General features: G+C 34.5%; 2 protein-coding genes across 5 annotated transcripts in view; both read left to right on the top strand.

The window, feature by feature from the left end:
* Window positions 1-25,618, top strand: part of LOC138857061 (uncharacterized) — a 196,361-nt gene that overhangs the window by 33,448 nt on the left and 137,295 nt on the right. The gene's annotated exons all lie outside the window — the stretch shown is intronic.
* The window catches only part of dpr12 (defective proboscis extension response 12), a 237,419-nt gene that overhangs the window by 178,211 nt on the left and 33,590 nt on the right, over window positions 1-25,618 (top strand). For all 4 annotated transcript variants that reach the window (XM_036362709.2, XM_014244248.3, XM_036362706.2 and 1 more), the window contains one exon: window positions 8,516-10,013. In XM_036362709.2, coding sequence (XP_036218602.1) covers window positions 9,920-10,013 — 94 coding nt within the window. In that variant the 5' untranslated portion in view covers window positions 8,516-9,919. The remainder of the gene's footprint in view (window positions 1-8,515; window positions 10,014-25,618) is intronic.

Genomic DNA, 25,618 nt, shown 5'->3' with positions numbered 1-25,618 from the left:
GCCATTTGAATTTTTCTCAATCGCAGGAAAAACTGTCGAAAGGAAATTAATGGAAACACTTTAATGGCCACACATTTTCACTGCATTTCTGCGAAATTGACAGCCAGTCATTACATGCATACCTGGGGCACAAATTGCACGGTGGAGATGTATTTTGTGCGATAAAAGCAAATACCAGCAAGTAATCCAGCATTACAGTGACTGCTACAAGGGCATTTATGGCATAAATATAGGGTTAATGGAATAGAAGAAAACAAAGATGTTAGATTTTTCTTACAAAAGTGGCGCTATTGAAACCCTTAACAAGTACGTGAATTTAGTTTAATGGATTCAACTATTAAACCTTGGAGTTTGTGAACTATATTCATATACTCCCATTAAATGTGTTTTAACTAAATTATACACAATTGAGAAATCAATATATTTCTCATATACGAGTAGACAAATCAACTAAATCGGAATTAGAACGAGAGGCAACTTATAATGTGTAGTTTTATGCCTTAACTCTAACTTTTTTTTTAAATATATATGTAATTAGCAAAATATACAGAACATTTGAAGCAAAGATTTACTTACGATATCCACTCGACTTCTGCCCATGCCAAATTTCGTGAAGATACCTTGCCAAATAAAAAAGTTTTCCATACAAAGACTTGAATTGGATAAATCAGGAATTATGGTAGCAATATGATATAATGCTTCATTGAAAATATTTAGCTCTTTTAGTTCTCTCAAAAATTGAGGGACTAGTTCGCGTATATACAGAGAGACAGACGAAGAGACGGACATGTCTACATCGTTGAATTATTAAAGGGTCTCCGACGTTTCCTTTTGGGTGTTGCAAACATTATGGCAAACGTCATATATCCTGTTCAGGGTATAAAAATAAGCATTTTAACGGTTAAGACGGAACAAGTTTATTACAAAGATTAAATGCTTTTTATCAATATATTTTTTGAAAATAATGAATACAAAATTGTACTCAAAATAGGGAAGCAAGTGATTGCAAAATACTTGTAGTATACTCGAATCAACTTCGCAACATTTTTCACAAACACTTTGTATAACCAACATTTGGCCAAACGACACCTCGACGAAAGGAGAGTTCACTTAAATTACAATCCGTTGATAATCAAAATTACGGCCACACATGCTAACCGCTCGGCAAAGTGTCGCAGTAATTTCGTTTCAATGTAATTACTGTCAACACTAATGAAAGTGGAAAAATATTTAATCAACTGTGGTTACTGCCATGCACACACATACACACCGCCATACCCAAATGTACACTTGCAATGGCGAAATAAATATTTGGCAACAACAACGGCGGCCATGACACATTTCACTTGGCTTTGCTTGGTTTTGGTATGGTGGAACTGACCAAACAAGGGTTGGTGTTTATCAAAAAGCCAACAAAAACGAAGCATAATCTAAATGTTTTCGTAAAGAAAAAGCAACAAAACGCTCTGCACACCCCCTAGCCGCCGCTGCCCACGTAGAAATATGCAAGTCACACGACTGACGCTTGAGAAAATTAGAGAAGAACGAATGCAGAAAAAGCGAGACTTGAAATAACATTTTACTTCTCTGACAGCAAAACTTTTTGACTGCAACATGGCAGGTCGACCGTTGGCATTCGCGAGCAGCAACCGGAGAAAACGTCACATGCAGATCACAATATTCACATAAACAAAGTGCATGTGGCAAAAAGTAAATGCGAATGCAAATGCAAATGCCCTTCGGCGTGCTCTGGTGGTCGTGGTAAATAAGCATGTGTGTATGTATATATGGGTATATATGTATAGCTGTGTGTGATACATTCCATCTCTCCCTAAACGGCTACCAAATACATATCAGATTACGTGAGCTCTGTTGCTGATTTTATAAAAAGGGAACAACTTTATTTGCAATGTGTGTTGTTGTAATGTGTATTAAGTTTTGCTGCGGAATTATAAGTAACTTTTAACCGTTTACTTACATCTATATATATAATTACAAACAAAAAAGGTGTTGATAAAAAAGGAGGTCAGACGTTACTATCGTGAATTATTATGATTTTTATGCATTTAAGGTGCCAATATTTTTTCACAAGTATTAGTATTTATATTACAGAAATAAATTCATGAGAATCTTCAATGGAATCCTTTGTTTAGAATTGTTTTACATTTGGTCTTCTATCAAAAATTTAGTCTGCTCACAAATTCGATTCGGAGGTAGTGCTATTTGTTCAGCCGGTCGAGGATTTTCAAAAAGTCGAAAACAAATGTGTTGTTTTTCACTTCTCAATCCGTTGCAGTGACAAAGCGTTCGGGTGAGTTAGCGCGCACCTAAACCTTTTTCTCGAAACTCAAATTAAGCGCCAACGGTACTCCAAAAAAAAAAGCTGTCAACAATAGCTGATAAGAAAATTATATAGTAAATTGAAAGTAGATTTTTTGTTATTATTGAAGTATTTTATTGCTCAATTTCAAATAAAAAATCTTAAGTTTTTTTACAATTCTACCATATTGCTTGAGCTACAACCGTACGTATTTTACTAGCAAATGTTTCGTAGATTAAGATCGTTGTTATTATTCCGTTTGAATGGCATGAGTTCCTTAAACCATCGTCGCCTGTAGAGAACTTGTTGAGATGGAGAATCCGAATTTTGTCCCAGTGGATTTAAGCACTCCAATACACGCTGAAATAAATTGCCAAAAAGCTTTTTTAAACCTCTAGACAGCCAAAAATGAATAACCCGGTCTTCTTGTTGACAGTTGAATTCTATTCTATTCTATTTTTTCAAAATTCTGTCATCGAAGTATAATATTTTAACATTTAAAATTTCAACCAAATATACAAAAATGGAAATAGATTTTGAGACTTATGTAACTCTCTGATATAGAGGAATGATTTTCGAAAACATTAAAACTAATATTTCCCTGGTTAATAACTTCGAAAAATATTTAGTTTTTTTATTTATTGGCTGACACATACGAGACAAGATTTCACATCACCTCTCGGTCTTCATTAAATATTTTATGCCACTAAAGTCCTAATATTCCCAATCTTATATACTCACCAAAGTAATTTGTAATATTTTCTTGGAGTGCTTGACGATTAAACGTGTTTGTATATGCTTCCTAAAATGAAAATTAAGGCATTTTTCGGAGCTCATGAGCTTTTCTAATTAGCTTTCAAGCACCTACTATGGTTCCGCTCAAGTTTCACACGTATGTAACATAAAAGTTTGTTAATCTAAATGGAAGTAAGGAAGGAAACTTTGCACTGACACGATAATAAAATAGGCAGAGGTTAGGCGATTCAATCTAATCTACCAATCCAAAAAATCCGTAAACAAATCACTTAAATTAGTACATCTCATTACCTTCTAAATAGCTACATCAAATATTTATTTTAATGATCCACTCCATAAATACCAGTTTAAAGTATATAGACAATGCACTCTCCTACATAAATCATTTTCGTTCCCCTTCTAGTTAAAACAAAAACTGTAAATAATATAAGGTTAAGTGTTTAAGCCAGGCAAAAATATATTTTCATACGTACATAGTATATACTTATAAATAGTTTGGTAAATTGTTCATTTATAGAGATATGCAGACGGCCTGTTGATATTTTCCAAATATATTTCTATAATATGCCATTAAGTTCTTTTAACTATCGCTTTTGATTAATATTTCTCTTCATATGTTCAACTCCATATTAAAATACACATTCTCATTTAAGGCAAATATATAACGGCCATCAAATATATACAAATTTACGAATATATGCAAGCACATGCAAATATTTCTCGCATATCCTTATAGCGTGTCATAAATTTCGAGTCAACTCTCCGTTGACAGCGTGACCACATAACTCACTACCAAGATAACTAGCAGAAAAAGTGAATAGCAAAATGTGGATAAAAACCAGCAAAGAATTTTAGTTCGTTTGCGGCACATAGAAGTTTTCGTACCCCGTGTATCTACCGCTTTCGGAATTTTTTTATGTTAGTTATCTAGAAAATTACGTTTGTAGGCGAGATAATATTTTTAGTAATTGCATATCGTCAAGATATTTTATTTTAAAACAATTCTGAGAGCAGTGAATGTGCCTTCCCCCCTCTGTTTCGACCATAGTGGATATATATATATATATTATAACAAAATTATAAACATATAAAATTTTGAGTTTTTTATGGTGAAGTGAAGTCATCTCCAATAAAAAATCCAAAGTCGTCGGTAACGAATCTCTAAATATAGATATTCTTTAATAATATTTCTAAAACAAAACCAACTGTTCATCGCAGCCATCTTGAAACAGGAATTACCAAATTAAATACTATATTAGGTTTGATTAGGTAATAGGGCTGATCTTTTTGACTAGTATCACGACGAATCCCATTTGAACAGCTAAGAACGTCGGTTTTAAGTATGGATCAAAAAGCAACCACAAATGTATCGAGGCTCTAATATTAATTCCAGACAATTTGCCTGGTTCCTCAAAGTCAATTCTACCGAAATGTTTCCAGTTTGGTCTAGTCAAAGCTTAATATTAGATGAGAAGTGCCTAATTTCTATTTCGCCTTCCTCCTTATAGTTTAAACAATCCGTCCGACAGAATGTTTAGCCTCATCGCAAGAATACCAAGAGGACAGTGTCCCGTTATAAATCCTACAATTGCGTCGAGAAGCAAGTAATCCAACTAACTTTTTCTTATATTCAATTTTGGCATAGAAGGATCTGGCAGAAACTGAGGTGTTAGTTGCTGGAGCACTCATGAGGTCCATAGATTTAGTACCAAAACGCAGGAGTACAGGGAAACACCGACTTGTTTCCAAAAATAAGTACCAAGAAGTAATTCTTGTGTCCTTACTCTCAATGGAATCTATCTAAACCAAAATTTTGTTTATGGATACTTAACCCTCTATATGATTAATGAATAAACTCTATAAACTCACGATCATGCATTGGGTATAAAACCTCAAATAGTAGAGAGCACTAAAAGACAAAAGTTATACAGAAGCTATATAAGTTAATGGAATATTTGCATAGCGATGACCAACTAACAGCGCTGGCGAAAAAGTGAAGCAAAGCCAAAAGCGAGTGCCAGCGCATTTCAACCAAGCGCTTCTAGTAGAGACAAGCTTTCTTGCCTCGCTCTCTGCGCGCAATGAAATAAATTCCTGTCATGAGATTTGGCGTGGGCCATAACATATTCAGTGCCACAAGAACTGCTTGCTCATTGTTGACGCTGCTTGACGATTACAAATATCTAACCACAAAGTCACGCTGCAATGGTGGCTCCTTGCTGGCTGCCCGCCTTGCCGCTGTGCCAACGCAGTACGCACTAAACGCGTGGCAACACAACGCTGCGTCTACATTCACACACACACACATACATGAATGTGTTTAGTTGCTGTGGGCGGACGCGCGGTTGTGCTGCGAAAATCCCTCAACGGAAGTGAAATATTTACAATCGCTTTGAAAAAGAGCGAAAACCAAATCAACATCAAAAGTGATATACTGAAGAAAAGTGAATAAAGGAAGGCAAATGCATTGCGGAGAGCAAAAGCGAAATGAAGAAAATTCATAAACATTTTCATTTTTATTACGGAAATTTATAAAAATGAATAAATTGCGTTGACAGTGCCGGAAGTGACCGTTGATGCTGCCATCGCTATTATTGTTATGCGTTGTAGTTGTTTTTGTTGTTGCTATTACTGGTGATAACACAGTTGAGCGAGTGCGCAGCTTGTTAGCGCAAAAGGTTGTGTGAGTGGACATTGTAGTAAATTTTTTGGTGGAGAGAATTGCGGTGGGTGCGTGCCTTGAATGCCTTATTATATAGCAATTCATTAAATATGAAGAATCGCATTGTGGTTCATGAATAATGCAAAGTAAGTATTTGTAGACAAGCTTCTGAACAAGCAAGCACTAATATTTGCTCAAATAGACAAGTGTTTGTGTGTACATGCATACTCGTACAAGTGAATTTGTATTAAAATAAATTAAGAGCTTATAAAGTATGAATATTTTCTAAACTTTTTTTTGCACTAGTATACAAATGAGTGGGTTTTTGGGTACCTTTAATTTTGGTTCCCTTCATAATAGCCGCTTGTTATGAATACTAAAAGGGAAATTTCATTATAACTGCAGTAAAATTTAGTTCTAGTAGTATCTCGCCTACAAACGTAACATATTTGCATCAATTGGATGAAATTGTGGTTTGGTTGAAACGAAATAATAAAACTGGTAACCATTTTCTGAGATCTTTTTCGGAATATGCTTTTTAGGCAAATTAAGTCTTTTGAAAAGAGTTATTTTCAAACACGATTTCTATCCACAACATGATTTATGCCAGTTGATCCAGAAAATAAAGTGGTTTTCACACTTTGATGGAATCTTCACGAATAAATAAATAATACTTGTCAGCAATATTTTCCATAATTTTAGGATCCTGATTGATTGCTATGTGGCACTCATCTAGAAACCTATGTTCTAAATTAAACGTATTTTCTCATCAGATTTTTCTAGCTTGTAAATATTCTAGTCGCACGTAACTTACTAAAAATGCTCCAACTACATTTTGGATATTTTATTTATAAACCCAGAAATTAAAATTTACTCACAACAATTGAAGATTTTTTCCACAAATTTTTAGAATTTTTCTCTCTTTTCCTTATAGAAATCATGTTTTAGAAATAAGTCTAAAGATTTGAAAATTTTATTTGTGTTCTTTATATTTATAAATAAGAAATATAAATGTGAAGGATTGGTACATAAAATGACATTCTGTAGTAGAATTAAATGTCTTGAGCCCAGCGTTGCATGGGCGACCACATCGATGCGGCATTTCCATTTCAATGTCGTAACCTGAACAAATTCTAACACTTTTTTCAAAAATTATACAAAAAATTAATCTTTTTGCTTCGGAATCACCTTAAATTTATTCAGATCATCGTATGAGAATTTTGCGACTTCTCCTAGATCTTGATTTTTAGTCTGCAATTTCCGACTCAGAGGCAAAGCGATAGAGTTAGTGAGTTCCTTTATGTTGCAGGTAATTTGAAATTTGGTATTCAATGTTGCTGTCAAAAATTGAGAAGCCTTTTGTGTGTTCTTTCCACGTTTTGATTATCTCCAAAGTCTCTATATATACCATTATATATATTTTTTAATTTTTTTGGCATTTTTGAAACTTTATCTTTAAGAACATTTTGTTTGGGCATTTGGGCCAGTGAAAAAAGTTTGAATCGCTCTAATAGATTCTAAGGCATTCTTTAAGGCAGCTACATCACCAGCTGCGTAATAGCCAAACCAAAACTAAATAAAAAAAATAGTCTAATTTATTATTTATTTTTTTTATTACTGAGATTGTAATTTTAACTTAAGCAAAAATTTTCTTCTTGAATTGAGATTAAGATTTTAATTAAAGTAAACATTTTCTTCTTGAATCGAGCATACCGCACTTTACTCGCAATGAAATAAGTATTTTTCGGTCAATATTGCTGTCAGTTTATATTAAGAATTATTTTTTCAGTTTTTAGTTTGAAGTGCTTTAAATGCGTGTTTTTTAGTTTTTTTTTTAACTTAAAATACCTTGATTTAAATCGGAGATTATTTTACATATTCGCGTTTCGCTGATTTTAATGGGCTTTGGCAACTTAAGTGGTTGCTTTGAATGCGATTTTGATTGTCTGCTATTGGCTTGGAAACAGAGAATTGAAAAGGCTACAATCATACTTATATAGGCTTTAATCCCTTTCGCCAGAGAACAGATCTTATAAAAGCATATGTAAATGTTCTGATTAAGCTCTTTATTAATAAATTCAACTTTCTGCCAATAATAAAAATATTACACAGGCCGCTAGAATATTATAAATACTCAAAGGAAACTATTCTTGGATGCAACTGCAAAAATGATAATTTGTTTAGCGTATTTCTGACAAACATAAACAGTATTTAAATTCTGACTTCAAATCGTAGACTAAGACAGTCAAATTCTTTCATACGTATTACTTTGCACTGGGTTTGTTTGAATATGTTTTAAATGATACCCTGCTTTATCAAAAATAACATAATATAAATGAAGGGTGTTGTAACTTTCTTAATCGAATTTTGTAAATATAACTAATTATTCGAAACAATCTACCTGAAATGGTATGTAATATGCGTATGAATTAATCATTCGAAACGCTTTTTACTTTAAGATGTTGAACCTTATAAAAACAATTGTTGATATAACAACATACTTACTCATATACATATATGTATATTTATATGACTGGTAAAAGTTTTTATGACCAGGTGGGAGTTCCATTATTACAAAGATTTGCTGCGTGTAAGGTGCTGTGGGCGTGAATAAAGTTTGTCACAGTAAATCCATAAATTACAAGGCAATAAAAATTGCTTTTGCAAACACCTCCAACCTCATTAGGGATAAACACGTCTCAAGACACGCATACATATTTATTATATTCAATTTGTGCGTGCTTTATAACTTATCTACGCTTTTTTCTCCACTACAGACATCGCATAACAATTGCAACTGATTATTTGGAATGCGAAAATAAATTGTTGCATGCATATCCACGAATTTCTCAGCAAAAAACTCTCAACTGATGCGGAGTTTGGAAAAAAACCCAGATAGATATATACGTATGTGTGTGCGAAATTGCATAACAAACTCATTTATCAAATCAGAAGGATAGTGCGAACACACAAAAAAAACGCAAACTGAACAAGAAATACAAATAAGATTACAAGCCGAGGCGAACTATTCAATACAATGCAAATAAAAAGCAACTAAAGTACTTGTGTTCGCTACAAATGATATTAATGCCACAAAGCAGCAAGTGAGCGAGTTAGCGGAGTGGAACGAGCGCACAATAAACGAGCAAATTGGGAGATGACAGAAAAACGCAAGGGCAAGGCAAGCATCTGAAGTACTGCTTCGTTTTGAGCAGGAAAACAAAAACGCCAAAAAAATTGTGAGCATAGCGATTTTCCCATGAAAAATGATGTTTATATGAAATTATGGTGAAAAACATGAAATTCGAGTTATTGCATACGAGCAAAAGCGCCACATTCAATGCAATAACAATACATTATTAGGTCAAATAAAAGCCAAAGGAAGCAGAAAAAGCACTGGAAAGAAGAAGCGCTACAAAGCAACAGATATGGTTGCAGAAGTCATAGGAGCGAAGTGAAAACCGTGAGATAGAAGAAAGACGCTATGAAAAAATGTTAATGTAATAAGTGTAACATAGTGAAAAGAGAGAGAGAGCACAACAGAAAGAAGCAAAGTAACGACAGCGCCAAAACAATCCTGGCGACATACAGACATTACTGCCAAATCGAAAGCTTTGGCCACAAAAAGTAGAAGACTGCCGCTCTAACAGAATAACAAAGCTGGAAGAGGGTGTTGGAAAAGAAAAGGCGAATCTGTACCAAAAACAGAAAACATTATTGTTACGACGAGCAATACGAATACAAATACCGTATAGTGGGCGTGGCAAAAGTAGGTTACACTCGAGCTACATAAGAGCAACAGCAGTTCTGTACAATTTATCAAAGCGGCAGTCTATTTCATTCATAAAAGCATAAGAAAACATATAAACACATACATTCATTATAAAAAGCACCGTTATAACGGCGCGGCAATGCAAAATTTATGCGCCACACTTATCGGCCGTACTGCTTGCGACGATTTCAGTTCAAAAACACATTAACCCTAATGAGTGAGCGTATCAGCGCACAAGGCGAGAACAAACTATTACAACAACAAGAAGTGTGAAATCTTACGGCATTGCACACGCTTATCAGCGGGTGTCTACTTGGCTGCTTTGGTGTGTGGGTGCCACCGACGTGCTGGTAGTTGGTGCTAGTGTCGTTGCTGCGCCAACGTTTCTTCGCGAACTTTACATAGACAAATGTCACCGATATTAATGCCAATGCACATGCTGGAAATTCGGATAATACTACTTTGCCTGCCATCGATACTACTGGCGACGACGCTGGAGCCAGGTGAGTACGAACGTAAAAATAGCGAAAATTTTGTAGATTAGTAAATTAGTTTATGACAGAAAGTGCATTTTAAATCAATCAAATGAAACATAAGAGCCTTTATATATTCGCCAAATTTTTTAGAGAGTAGTGAATCGAACACAAAATTAGAATAAGTGCAATAAACTGACTTAATCGTGTATATGTAATAACAAGAGGTGCTTATATTCAAATAGCAAACTACTTCGGAAAGGCAAATATACTCATCCTACTCACAGTAGAATTTAGAACGAACTTCTTAATTAGCACACCTAGCGTGATCACTTAAACAAAGGTGATATTTGGGATTTTTTTCTAAAGAAAATTGCTTCATGAAAGATTTTAAAGTTTTTATTATATTTATACGCATAAAATTAATAAGCTCAATATATTTAAATAAAATGAAACTTAATTTTTAGTGAGTTATTCTCTATTTTCCAAATTACTTAAAAAGTTCTAAACTGCTGCAGTAATTGTGGCCTTCACTATGATTTAAAACAAAAAATAAATAAAATAAAGACAAGAAAATTCACAAATAAAAAGGATTCCATAAACGAACTTGATTTTGGAATGACTCGTCTACCATACATGATAGCTATATCGTTGTTATTGTATAAAGCCATGTGAAGATATTTTCAGAAATAAAAAAATTATCCATACAAGCACATGTCTTTTATCGTTTAGTTTATATAACAATCGGACTACTGTGCATACATATGGTCCTTTCGTTTTGAGAAAGGGTCGTGTGCAAAATTTCAGACCAATGTCTCAAAAATTTAGAGACTAGTTCACGTATGTACAAAAAAATGGACAGAAAGACGGACATTACTAAATGGGCTCAGTTCATCACGCTGATCATTTATATATATACTTTATAGGGTATCCGTCGTTTCCTTTTGGGTGTTACAAACATCGTGGCAACCTTAAGATACGCTGTTCAGGGTATACAAATTTAAATGAACTTGAAAAAGTGTTAAATATTGCTAAAAAAATTAAATGTTATTTGGCCGGCCAAAATTATATTTTCCATACAAGCGCAAAACATAATAATTTTAATAATTTTTTCATCCATATCTGCCTCTATATATATTTAGGTGCTTCAATTCACAAAGAAGTTAATTCGAGTATGGTAATATTTCTGCCGTACGCATCAAATTTGCGTGGAAATATATATGTTTAAAACTAGAAATTCTTATCTAAAATCCATTTAAATTGAAACATGTCTTATTTCTACCAATTAGAGGATTATTTTCTAATTGACTATTATTTATATTAAACCAATAATTTTTGAACTAGTATAAAACTAGTCAAGTTTCTAAACGAAATCTGACAATTGTCGTCTCATGTTCCACAACACTTAAAAACCTGCTACCTATAAAATCGGCTAATTGATTAAACTTTTGGGTTATGCTCTTACAAACGTTATTGGCTCTCTTTTGCGTGATTCATTTTTATTTTATAATGACATAAAATATAAATTTATATATTATTCCAACTTTTTAAGCTTTAAGCTTTGCCAACAAATTCCTACGATAGTAAATATCCAAATTTTGTATTCCACAGCTGTGTAATTAAATTCCAGCGCAAGCTTTATTCAAACTTATTAGCTTATCTGCAATTAAGCTCAAAGTGATCATTATTCTGAATTATCAGAGTTCACTCAAGGTAATTAAATGTTAGATATACATATGTAAAACTAGCTATGGCGCAAATGTAAGTTAAAAGGTAATTAAATTTCTCTATAGAGTTTGAAATTTAAGCTAAAAATTGCTCTTAAACAAACCTATAGTGGTACGACGAAAAAGTATGAAAATGGAAATATTCGAAATCACACTCCTACCTTCATCGTCTATAACCAATAGTGCTATATATACTCGTAACCTCAACGGCTTTGCTCACATAACTTTTTTAAGGCATGCTGCATACCAAAGTCGAACACAACAACGTCTAATCATTTTAAAACGCCATTATCAACTTGAGCAGACAATTTCTACTCTTACATTCCTTTAGCTAAACAGATTTCTTATACTAGGTTGGCTTAATGTTCTGTAGTTGACTCTAGCCTTCAAAAGACAAACATATACGTTTCACAGTTGGCGGTTGTTTTATTTGAGAATGAAAGCATTGAAATTTTGCAAGAAAGGGGCACAGAAAAGAATTCCGTGTGTCGATCACTTTTTTATAAGGAAAAAAATGCTGTTAATTCCAAAAAGTGGTTTGATAAGTCTCAAAGCATTGTGTTGAAAAGATCGTCCGTGAGTTTAAAAGTTCTCTGAAGGGTCTGAATTTGTGAAAAAGGGTAAAGTTCATATTTCTTGTTATTCTCATCAACACATGAAAAAAATTATGAATATAATATCCACTGAAAAGGAATTTAGCGATAATGGAGAAATAGTCGTCCAAGAGGAGCAAAGAACACATAGTACTACAAAACCTTAGTAACAATAGGTTTTCTTTGAAAGTATATGAGCTTCTCAGCCTACCTCGAGATCGATATATCCAAAGTATTTATATATAACGAGCTGATACCCGCGACTTCGTCTGAGTTGTTGCAAATCCTTGAATAATCTCTCCAAAATTCGTGCAATTCATATTTAGTCCGTGTCAATTTCAATACAAATGATGCATAATCGTTCGTAAAACTATTACCTATAGCTGAAACCCACGACTTTGTCCGAGTTAGAACTATCCAATTTTTATGAATAAATTATGATTTAATAGTTTAAATGAACAATTAACGATATGTACTACCTTGTAATAATAAAGAAAAATTCTATGTGTATTCATCAATGGTACGCATTTTGTTTTTTATTATGAATAAATTAAACAATTAAGTATAAGTTAAAACGTGTTTTTAGAGACACGTATTGTTTTTAAAAAAGTTAAAAAAATGGTTTTTTTGTAGCTGATATAATTTTTTTAATTACACAACTTAAATAATCTATACAATTTACAAAATAAAATATAAATTTTTTCACTTTCAATTAAATCTATATGCTATTTAAATAAAAACTTAAAAACAATAAAAATAAAAACAAATAGATAGGATATATATATTTATAAACTTATGAAAACTTCAAAAATGATTATAATAAACTTATTATAATGCCTCCTTATAAACAATATTAGGTGTACAGTTATCATTTGTTAACATCCTTGACTCAAATCAATACCAGTTTTCTTTAAACTTTGACCTTGCGATTTATTAATTGTCATTGCAAAGCTAACATTAATTGGAAATTGTAATCTTTTGAATTGAAATGGATAATTTGATGGAATGATAGGTATTCTAGGTATAAATACTGTTTCGCCTTTACCATAACCAGTCATAACTACTGCTTCGATGATATTTTTTTGTAGAGAAATTACTCGTAATCTCGTTCCATTGCAGAGTTTTGGTGGATTTAAATTTCGCAGTAGCATAATAGGAATACCAATTTTTAAATCTATTTGATGTTGTGGAAGACCAGGTACGTTTATGCTATTTAAAAATTCTACCGGGTAATGCACGGCTTGTTCTGATTGACATATTGTGTTTATAGATAAATATGTTATTGAATTGCCAGGAATCTTTTCCATTATAAGCGTATTAAGTAACGATACTCGATCATTTCTTGGTGCTAATATAGTTTTATTTACCTTGCCATAGACTATTACGTCCAGTAGTTTTTCTTATTTGATCATTTCTAAGGCGTCGTGATCTAGATTGATGATCTGACTCTTGATTTCGTGTATTTGCATGTCGTATACGATCGTCTTGTAGTCGATGTTCTCTTGATTCATCTGACTCTTGATTTCGTGTATTTGCATGTCGTATACGATCGTCTTGTAGTCGATGTTCTCTTGATTCATCTGACTCTTGCATTCGAGTTATTGCATGTCGTTTGCGATCTTCTTCTAATCGTTGACATCTGACCGCTTCAGACCCAGTAGCTCGAATAGATGGTATTTTTCTTGCTTTATTAGTGTTCTTCGAAAGATTTGACTTTTTTCTAGGCATAGCTAGTTCACAAATTTATGTGCGTTATTTTTTAATTTTATTGATTCAAATTTGAAAAAGTATCTATAGGAAGCCGCTTAGGCGGATAGTTTTCTGTGAACAGACAGACAAAGAATTTTATAGGTATAGATTATAACAATATAATTTCTTATAAAGAATTGAATATCGACTCTATTGAATGAATTTGGTTTTTTTTACAGAAAATGTTTGCGGTGACTACAAAAGCGTTACTTACATTTGAACTTAACCTGAGGAAAATACTATTTGTCCATATCAATATATTTCGTTATTAAACAATAATTATATGTTTTAGTTCATGTCTCATCGCAAACTGCGTTGAAAAAACTTAAATCCGTTGAATAGATCCCGTCATCAAATGTTCTCTTGATTCATCTGACTCTTGATTTCGTGTATTTGCATGTCGTATACGATCATCTTGTAATCGCTGTAACTCAACTAAATAAGCAAACTGCGTTTATTTACATAAAATATATCCTATGTTACTCCCAAAGGCTTCCTTTACATGTCTGCAAAATTTCATTAAAATCGGTTCAGCCGTTTCGGAGATTACCCGGAACAGACAGACAAAGAATTTTATAGGTATAGATAGATATGTAATTCTTACGAACATAAGAGTACTTGAATGACGAATGACACGTACTTCAATACTCACAATCCTTTATGGAATTTGGAAGGATTGCAAAAAATTCTAGACCGATTTATATCGATTCCATTTAATAAATTATTTTTATTTAAGTCATACAAAATCCAGTCACAACTAAAATTATTTGATTATTTATCACGAATATTTTGAACTCTTGCCTTATTTTCCCGAAGTATTTACTACTAGCTTTTAATATGTCATAAAAATAATAATAAATTTAAAGTTACTTAAAGGAATAGAGCTTTATGTAACAGCCTGAAATGATTATTTCTCTGCACCATAAAAATTATTAACTTACGTTGCTCAAATAAGAAAGAAGAGAATTTTAAGAGAGAAAATGAATTATTTGAGAAAATATCTGAAATTATCTAGAAAGCAGTGTTACTGTGGCCTACCTTTAGGCGCTTTTAACATATTAAGTCTATGCGCTGAAGTTTTACTCCGCTCATACATTATATTACACATTACACATACGTAAATAAATATGCTTTAGAAAGCTTCGATTTATATGCCGCCAAAAACGCATTATGCGAATGAATAGCCACAAATATACCTCCGCACTTGGTACTTTTACCGTAAAAGCTTGGAAAAAGGTACAGTATCTCAGACCGCAGATACAAAATATAATAAAATATGTTTGTACCTAAAATTGAACTGAGCTTTATGTATGACATCAAGAAAATTTAGTTGCTAGGTTCAACTAACACTCAGTAGGTGCAGCTATTTATTGCGCTGCTGGCCCCCATTCTTCCTGGCCCTCTCATTTTTATGCCGACACATAAAGAGCGAATAAATTCTAAACCTCTTACCTACATAAAATCGCTATAATTTGGTCGATAATCCGCGTGATGTTGTTTAGCGGGGTGCCCTTTTCAATAAGCCTCTGTGCGCGTAAAGGTTCTTTGAGGCCGTTCGAGCTGTACGTAAATACGTACCGATAATTTATGCTCGGCCGCTAAGGTCAAATAACGTACGCGCATCGTAAATAATATCAAAATTCTATTGCTACTTTGCCCTAAGCACCGCAGGAGCAGATCGCACACGAAGCGGCCACAACGACCTATTCAGGGGCTCACACAGTCGCCTCTAATGTACTCGGTACAGCGGTGGGCGTGCACTGAGGCAAGCAAATCGTTAAGCAAAATAACACTTGTTGGATTTGTTGTGGGGGTGGTAGTTAGTTTGGTTTGGTAATTGTTGTTCTTCTTTCTTACGCAAGTCTTCTGCCCCATACAAATAAATAACTTTGCGCATTTCCCTTTTTTAAGTTATTTAGCTCTTCCTGCTTGTATGCTTGCTACTTTGTTGTTGGCGCATGCTTATTCTTACTAATCTCTCCCTAGTGTATTCTTCATTATGCCTATTATCTGCCTGCCACGCTCGGCTGTGACCACCCAAATGAGTTTGCAGCAAAGTTAAGTTATTCTTCGCTTTCGAGAGTTACTGCTCAAGTGGAAAAGGCCATGCAGAAAAGTAAAAAGTAAATATTTGCTTAAAGCGCGTATTTGTGTGTGTGCGTCATGAGGTATCTATAGGGAATCCCTTTCTTGTGCTTACTCTTATCTTATGCCGCCCCTTTATGTTTCTTTATGCCCACAGTGTGTAATAAATATATGACGCATATATTTAGTTTAAGGATTAAAAATGAAACATTACTTTTTTCCAAGAATGAAAAAAAATTCTCTTGCGCAGTTGGTTGAAGCCCGAGATATTTGTAGATACATTTTTGGGTATGTATAGGTACACTTCAATTCATATAGACTTGTTGGTTTAAGCAGTGCTTGCGCAATTATTTACAAAAAATTAGAGAGATTTATAAATACCTATGCATGCATTCGTAAGCTGCTGGCAGCAGAATTTAATTGCCTTCTAGAATTATATTGAAAGGTCTGAACAAAATAGATCCTAAAAAAAAAACAATGTTTATAACAGTGGCCAGTATGTGAGAACGAATGTAAATATACCCAGTGAGAGCTCCGCAACCTTTTATTTTGATTTCTTTTATTATTTTCGCATATTAGCTTTTCTTTACATATATATTATATAACAGTTAAACTAAACACATATACTGTAACGTAAAAACTCTATCCTTATTTTCTTTAAATAACCTGAAAAAGAAAATGTAGTTTATAACACCGCAAAGCATTAAATATCATAAAACATTTCGGGCAGGGTACATTTGCCTTGGCGTCACGGTGTTTCGTTGCTGTCTCGAAAACGATTACAATATAGAATGTAACTGTACGTGTGAAATAAGTTAGCACAATTGTGACATAAAATGGTTCGCAACAAATCGATTTTGGCAGGACGTAATATTCTATTAAATTGGCTATTTTCAAGTTGGTGAAATGAAGGTTCACTGATATTTGTACAAACCTAATCCTCTTACAATTTCTACCTGTAAATATTGCAAGCTACGACTTATCACTTATCCTTCCAAGTAGCTAAAGAACTTTTTAGGTTTTCGAAAATCAATATTCACCAATATATTCGTTCGTCGATACGCAGCTAACTCACATTTCAAGTGCAAATGAATTCTCTACCTACGAAATTTTTGCATTACAATAGGTGATGACTGTGGCGACCTTTAAATACGGTTTACTGTGGGCGGGTAGTTCGCAGCAGGTGAACATATGAAGCCGAAAGAGTTTCAACATTCAAGTTGAATGTAGACTGTATATTTGCCATTGAATACATAAACATCGAGGCATAAGACTCACAAACTTTTAGCTTTATTAAAAATGTTAAAATAGTTTAAATGTTGCTTAAAAGATCAAAGAAACATATTCCATACTTGAAAACACGCGTTTACTGTGGTTGAATTTCAGTTCGAAATAAGAGATTTTAAAAAATTGTATTGAAGGACTTTTAAATATAATGACATAATTCCAGTTCTTCCTCACCTTTGGCATGAATCATACACTCTTTATAATTGAGATGACCCAAATCACACGAAGAAATTTGTTCTACATATTTACAAAAAAAAAAATATTTTCAAGGAAGACAAAGAACAAACAGGAAATTTACAATACTATAATAATTACTTACATGGTTAATCAACACATATATTAAACAGTGAAAAAAGGCGTATAGCCAGAATCCATGAAGAAATATCCGGAAGCCCTGTGTGCAGATTTTAACGATAAGCAATATTGCAAATTCTATAGCAAAATCAAGGTAAAAAAACGAGGATAAACATATATAAAAGCACATGGCTAAATACTAACATAAAATTCCGGAATATTATTGCGGATTTATCACGGAAGGGCAACAGTAGAACAGATTTTTTCCCACAAACAGTTCATAGAGAATTGTTATGAATACAGTATTGATTTAGACCCGCAAGGTATACGAATTGTAGTAATGTATTCACGAGAAGCCGTATCAAAAAAATTATACCAAATACTAAGTTACAATTCCAAAGAATTAAGTATGGAGTAAGACAAGGAGATACGCTATCTTCAACAACCTTCAGAACAATGCTGTGCTGTGCCATTAATGAAATGAGTGACGCAAAAAGAGCTGGATACATATAACAGAGAACGTAAAAATTCATATGCGCGAACGATATCGCTAAAACATTCACTCCCCTGTCCAAAAATTGCGATTATATTGAACCGGCACCTGGCCAAAGTGGTTTCAAAATCTTCGAAGAAAAAACTAAAACCAGCACCAAGAGTGAAGGCTGACCAATACGCATTTAAAACTGTAAAAGCTCACTACTTACTCGAAAAGGACAAAATTAAACTACAAAGTTTCAAAAAAAAAATCCGAAGAGAAATCTTTGAACTAGTAATGAGAAGTGGCGTATAAGATGAGCTAAACCAACTTATAAAAGGTGAAAATGTTATACGCTTTATCACAACGCAGCAACTAAGATTACCCGGTCATATAAGGAGAATGAAAAACAAGAGAAGGAAGAAGAAAAGTGAGTTTAAAAAATTCTCAACCAGTTCAGTGATTGCTTACCTCAATATTGTTTGAGCACTTGTCAAAGATGGACACCAGTAAAGAGAAAATTCCTTAAATTTTACAGTTTTTCTTCGATAAAATCGAAAATGCCAGGCTAAAAATTTGAAAAACGTATCTCATATCAAGAAAATCCGCCAATACTTAACAAAGTGATTGGGTGTCAAATTATGAGGAGTAGTTCTACTGAAGCATAACGAGCTTTCCGCCGATTAAACGGCAAATATTTTAGTTCAGAAATTTGTTCATTCGTTGCACTTGATTTTATTAATATGTAATTATGGGGCATTGTTTATGTCCACAAACTTTTTTTTCTCAAATATAAATTTATACGAGGACTATCACTACACAAATACAAATGAGCGCCAGCCTGAAGGGGCGTGCAATAAATTTATGTAGAAAATCCGAAAAAGTGGCCGGCTAATAGGCGGCAACCTCATGTACATATATATAATATATACAAGGATACTTGTATGTTGGCATTTATATAGTATATATCATATATGCTTAAAATATCGCATTCACGCACGCAAATGCCTTTGAATGCGTATCTCAACACATAAGTACATAAGTATAATAAACTAAAAAAATTTACGATGCTATAAAAATGAGCGCTTCACTGTCTTTTATAACGGAATCACAAAAAAATCCCCAAAAAAAGATGTAAAAGAAAATTTCGTATGCTGGTAAACAGTTTTTCTGACTGATTTTTTTTGCTTTTTCTTTTGTCTGCGCAATGCTCCAACTATTTTATAACTTTTTCATTTCGCTGCTATGTAGGCCACGTGCCGCATTAAATCGGTTGATACGCAATTCTTTTATTCGGGTATTTATATGTTCCTTTGTGTAGCCATTTAGTAAGCGACTTAAGCATGATTTAGAAATAAGGAAGTGTTGTACATGCATAAAAATCACTTTTAATTAAAGACATCGTAAAACTCCGCAAATAATTGAGGGTGAAGTGAACAAATTTTAATTTTGTATTTTTTTATATACTTTTACCGTCATTCGAAATATTTTTCTTTCAACTGTTTTCTATTAAAAATTCAGGGACTTGAAAAAGATTAACCTGTTTTCATATACATTGTGACCAGACCAGAAAGGAAATTGTAAATAAAACTAAAAATGTTTAATCTTCATCAATATTTATTTTGTCGCCTTCAAAATATGCTCCTTCTGAAGCGATACATATATGCCACCTCATTTTCCAATCATCGAAACATGTCTTGTAGGCGCTGTCTGGGAACGCCGTTAGTTCGCTCTGCGAATTTTTTTTACGGCCTTAATCGAGTTGAAACGGGTTTCATGGAGTGAAATTCTGAGTTTTTGGCCAAAACCGGTGAATACGGTGGTTGATCGAGGGTATTAAACGAGGGTTGGGCCTTAAAATCGTTCACAAATTTGCAAATTTCTATTAAATTTTCGTGATAAATTATTTAGACGTTATTTGATTAAACTTTTTTTAATAGCACATAACCTCATATTACTGCTCCATAAGTCTGGGTCAAGAAGTAAAGAGTAATTTGCTCCTTTTTAGCATACAAGCCGTTTAGTTAAAGAGTATTTTTTCAGGCATCTGGTTTCAAGTAAGAATAAAACGCATATAATTTAATGGTATGGCAAACACTTTGGCTTTATTATAACAAGTGCTTGTCATTACTTTAAAAAATATTTCGGGCAAGTGACCACTGCAGCTGCCTCAAATAATTTCCAGGCGAGATGCCGAACACGACACGAGATAATGCGCTCACCACAAGTTTCCTTCAATGTATCATTGGCTGTATGTCATGTGGCACCGTCTTGTTGGAATCAAAGATCGTCCATATCAACATTCTTCCATTCAGGGACAAAAAAGGTAATTAATCATGGCTCTATTGCTTTCCTCATTGACCGTAACATTACCAATGATTCCCTCTGCCCAGAAGTTTGCACAGCAAACAGTGACTCTCAACAATAGCTTGTGGATTATCATCACTCCAAATGCAACATATTTGTTTATTGACGTACCCAATCAACCAAAAGTGAGCTACATCACACGTCTAAAGTCGTCTATCAAAACTCGTGTTTTATCTTTATATATTTTACAATTAGTTCAATAAGAATCAGGGATCGGAAATGATGTATGGTTTAGGACAGTATTACTTTTTTAGCAAAACCTCCACTAAATTTAATTCAAGACATAGTACTACGTTACACATCACATAGGCTATTAGAAATAAACAGTTGTATATGTTTCCAATATAAGTTTTCGGGGACCTCACTTTAGCTCCATGCCTATTCTAATTTAAGTAAAGAACTTCCTTAGTTGAACAGATATAGGATTGGTAACCTTTCCATAGGAATTCCGAATTCAGAGATATATCAAGCTCTTCAACCTATGTGATAGAGTGTAACTTTTAGGGTTATCTCAACTTACAAATTCTTCTGAAGTATTTTTTGGTGTTGGCCCTTAGCGAAGCCGCAATAATTTATATCACAATTTTTAATTATTTTAATGATTCTTGAATGATTGCCTTTTGAGTAAATAATATCGAAAGTATATTTTAGTAAGGCAGTTAGGCAGCTATATTTTATTCATTCAGACCTTTTGAACAAGCACTAAAGTAAAGTAATCGTTTTATTTTCGTTTAGTGGCGAAAGTTAACTCATTCTTTCTCTACTACCAAACAAAAAGCAGTCTGTGGCTAAGTGTAGCACATCCGTACTGTACCCAGCTTAATCTAATTCAGTAGTTCCACCTGCCAGCTTTAAACATTAATTTTCCTTACGTCACATTATAGTAGATAAAATTCTAAATAATTCACTTGCACGTTTGCCATAATTTGCAACCGAAATGGGCACAAAGTGAAAAAAATTAACAATTGCGACAACATAAATTGCAAATGAAACATTATTTTCAATATAAACGTAACGCAGCTCCTTGCCAACTCACAAAGTATGAGTAAATCCAGCCTGAATACAAATGCATAAGCCATTAGTCAGGAAGCTTACAAGGTAAGCCAGTGCGAATTGCAGGCGGCGCAAGCATTTGGCACAGCTAACACTTGAATATTTGTTATCTTTCAAAAGCAGATTTGTCCAATGGCAGCGACAGATCAACACGGCAACAGGCCTGCTAAATATGGCCCTCCTTACAGCCTGCTTTTGCGAAATGGTGAGTGACAGCGCTACCTGCGAGTGTCACTTTTATATTCTCTCATTTATTTATTTTTTTCTAGTATATACTTATCTATGCATTTCTTTTGTGATTTACACGACTTGAGCTTTTGTCTTTCACACGACAAACAGGCCACGCGCTGCTATGCCAGCTGACCATCTCCCCGATCTATTTGCAATATTTTAGTCGCATACGTATCCTAGCTGCTATCGTGTCCCTTTCTTTGTATATTTGCTTACATATAGTGGCACATGCCTCTCCGCTTCCTCTCCGGCCAACAATTGTCGCCACCAGTTGTGGCTGCCTGCCTGCCTATCACTTTGTATCGCTGACTGCCAACAACTATTAAACCAAACGGCCGACTTACCAACTATTCGTGCCTAAAAGCCAGCAGTTTGCCCAGCCCCGCAGTGTCGGCGATTTAGTGCGTGTGTATGTGTTCGACATAGCGGGTCCGTGTTGCTGAAATAATAAAGCGTCATATCGGATGATAAAAGTATATTATTTATAGTCGTAAATTCGTTGTCTTTCCCCCACTCCGCACAGTTCTTGTGCCTCGACTACTGCCTGGTGTATTTATTTTCATAAAGCACCTTGTTTCGTTGGCTCACAGCCCCCGCCGCCATTGTGCCGTGCCTTTGACTATTTAATTCTCCTCTTTCGTAGAATTTTTGTGCCGGGCCGGCACTTTCATGGCTATCAACAGCCGATCTTTTCATTGTTAGCATTAACGAAGCCCTCTGTCATCGTTGTGGCTCGCCCCGGACAACTTCGCCTCACTCGTGCTACTCCTGTGGGGAAACTACGCTTGTGGTTATATACATATATATATGTGTGTGTGTCAATGTGCGTGAAGGTGTTGGTAGTAGTTACAAGCATCGATCCAACTATTGCTCACGACAAACGAATACACAATACACAACGACAGAAGTTTTTTGCGCCTGCATGCGGATGTATGAGATTCACAAGTGCGCGTGTTAAGCACGTTTGAGGTTATGTCGCCAACGTAGCTGAAATATGCCTGCCAACTGCCCTTGTTAGCTTCGATTCAATAATGAGCATATATACTCATACACAGGTTATGCACATATATAAGCGCAAATGAGCGACGTGCAAACCACACTTGACTTTTAGATTTCCTACACTTATTGTAGTCATTACTAACAAGTATGTACCATATATTAGGGTGGTTCTTACTTCAGCATATGAACAGTCTTTTCAGCACAAGATTTCAATTACCAATATTATTACCAAATATATGACATATCAGTATAGACTACTTTCAAACCGAGTAATGTCGAACACGGCTCCAAAACCAGATTTTCCTATTTATACCCAAAAACAAAAAAAAAACCCTTCACAAATACAAAAGATTTTTTAGAAGAACTTGATTCCCCTCGTTCAGACAAAAGAGCAACTTTTTTGGGGGAAAAGAACGTGTGCGAAATTGTATATCGATATCTCAAAAAGACTTTAGGGACTTATTCGCGTATATATAGACAGACGGACATACAGACAGACAAACGAGTCGACTGCATGACAAGCTGATGCTGATCATTTTTATATAATCTTTATAGGGTCTTCGGCGTTTCCTTCTGGATGTTACAAACTTCGTGCAAACTTAATATATCCTGTTCAGGGTATACCCAAAATTTAGGCTACCCAATTTATTACCAACCTATTAAAAAATTGGTGTGTCTTACTTCATAACATATTCATTACAGTTCATATTTAGAATTTCTGAAAAATGTTTGCCTACATTACGGCGCCACCTTAATTTTGATAAGTTTGCCGTAGTGTGAGTTTATGACAAAAGTCAATGGGATTTTTATTTCTCGCATTCTTATTTCCTTTGTTTGCTTGAGTGACTTGTGTCATTTGTCGACGCTGGTGTTGTTGACATCACACATAAATACAATAACAACAACATATCGGTACACATGCACAACTTCGGTACGAAAAATCGCAAAGATAAATGCGCTCACCCGTATTGCCAGTAAAAATCTTCTTTGTTGCTGTTCCTGCTGATTTACGTCACATTTGCTATAATAGGATCAAATATTTTATGCCAGTGTCATAGGCTCTAATGATTTTTCCGCATTTATTATGAGAGGTCAATTGTTCTGATTCAATGTTGTTTTTTGCTGGAAAATTCACGAAACTTCCTGACAACTTTCATTGTAAACATGGAAATGGTTTGGAGGAGATGTTAAAAATAATAAGATGTTAAGCCTGTGGGAAAGACCGTGCGAAAGACAGGATTTTTCTTGTGTTGAACTTACTTGGAATGTTTATGAACGCCTACAGTGTTAAGACTTGAGTTCAAGCTTTGAAGCCTGTAAAATAATAATATACGGTCATTGTTGAAACGAATCAATGTCGGCAATATTACTCGCTGAACTATGGCAGCAAAAAATTATCACATTAAATTTTGGCTATTGAAGTAGAGAAATTGCTTTTTAAATGAATAAAGGTAAACCAGATTAGGTTATATAGCTGATCTATAAAACAGAGGGAGCATACTAAACAGTCCTTTGTGAAGCCAGAAAAAGTCGTACATCTTATCTCGAGAAAAAAAATCCTTACACCCGAACTTACCCTTCTTACTTGGTAAGACTTGGACTTGAATGTGTGCCCGGTCACAGCGGAATCCCCGAAAACTGCAAAACCGATGTGCTTGCTATGGGGGCACTCTAACGCCAATTTCATCCGACTGGAAGCGAGTCCGATGTCCTTTTTAGCTTTAGCTATGGGCCCCCAGTAAGCTTGGCAGGCGCAAAACCTGAACTTGTGCAATTGCGGAATCTTTCTAGCCCAAAGTAACCAAATTAAATAAAACTATCAAATTTAGTCAAAACGGGTCATGTTGTTTTTATGCAGATAATATGTCATATATGAATTGAACAAGCCATCACGGCTCCGTGTGCTTATCTCCACCCAGTGTTTCGGCTATATTTAGTACGCTATATGTTGTCTTCGAACTTCTCGAGCATTGCTGGTTGATTGGGATAAGCCTTTGATTTAACATACCCCCAGAGAAAATATTCTAGAAACGTTAAATTGCATGTTCTTGACGGCCTTATGACTACATAATTTCTCGAAACTAACGAGTCGCCAAACTTGGCACGCCATGCGTCCATGTTTAAACATGAAACATGAGGCGGCGCACCGTCTTGTTGGAAATAGAGATGCTTCGCGTCGATTTCATTAAATTCCGGGGGGAAAAAGTCGTCAACATCATGTTATAACGCTCGCTATTGATGGTAACGGCTAGTTCTGCCTCATTTCGAAAGAAATAAGGCCCGATGATGCCGCCATACCACAATCCGCACCAAGTTTTGGGGATGCAATTTTCCGGAATCACACGAAGATTAGACTCACCAAAATAGCGACAATTTTGTTTATTGACGAAACCGTGAAGCTAGAAATGGGCCTTATCTGAGAAGATTATTTCTCATTCTACAGCAGCCACCGGAGAATGTGAATTTGCGTAATAAGCTTGCACAGTTTCCAAGCTTTGCACCAAAGTGAAACGTGGTACGATGAAATGGCAAATTCTACTGAACGCACTGACAAAATTTTGCACAAATCCGCAAACAAACATGGCCGCCGCGAGCTTTAAAAACCCCATTATCTCTATTGGTAGCTGTTGTACTTCAGATTGAGATTGAAATATTTAGGTACACACCTTTGGAAAGTTTAGCGAAGTGGCTAGGAATGATACTAACCGCCTTAATAAATTTGTGGTAAGCTCAAAACGCTTCATCCATCTATTTAGTGATCCACTTTTAAAAGTA

Source organism: Bactrocera oleae, chromosome 4 (assembly GCF_042242935.1).
Source record: "Bactrocera oleae isolate idBacOlea1 chromosome 4, idBacOlea1, whole genome shotgun sequence".
Classification (NCBI taxonomy): domain Eukaryota; kingdom Metazoa; phylum Arthropoda; class Insecta; order Diptera; family Tephritidae; genus Bactrocera; species Bactrocera oleae.
This window is presented reverse-complemented; position numbering and strand designations above follow the sequence as displayed.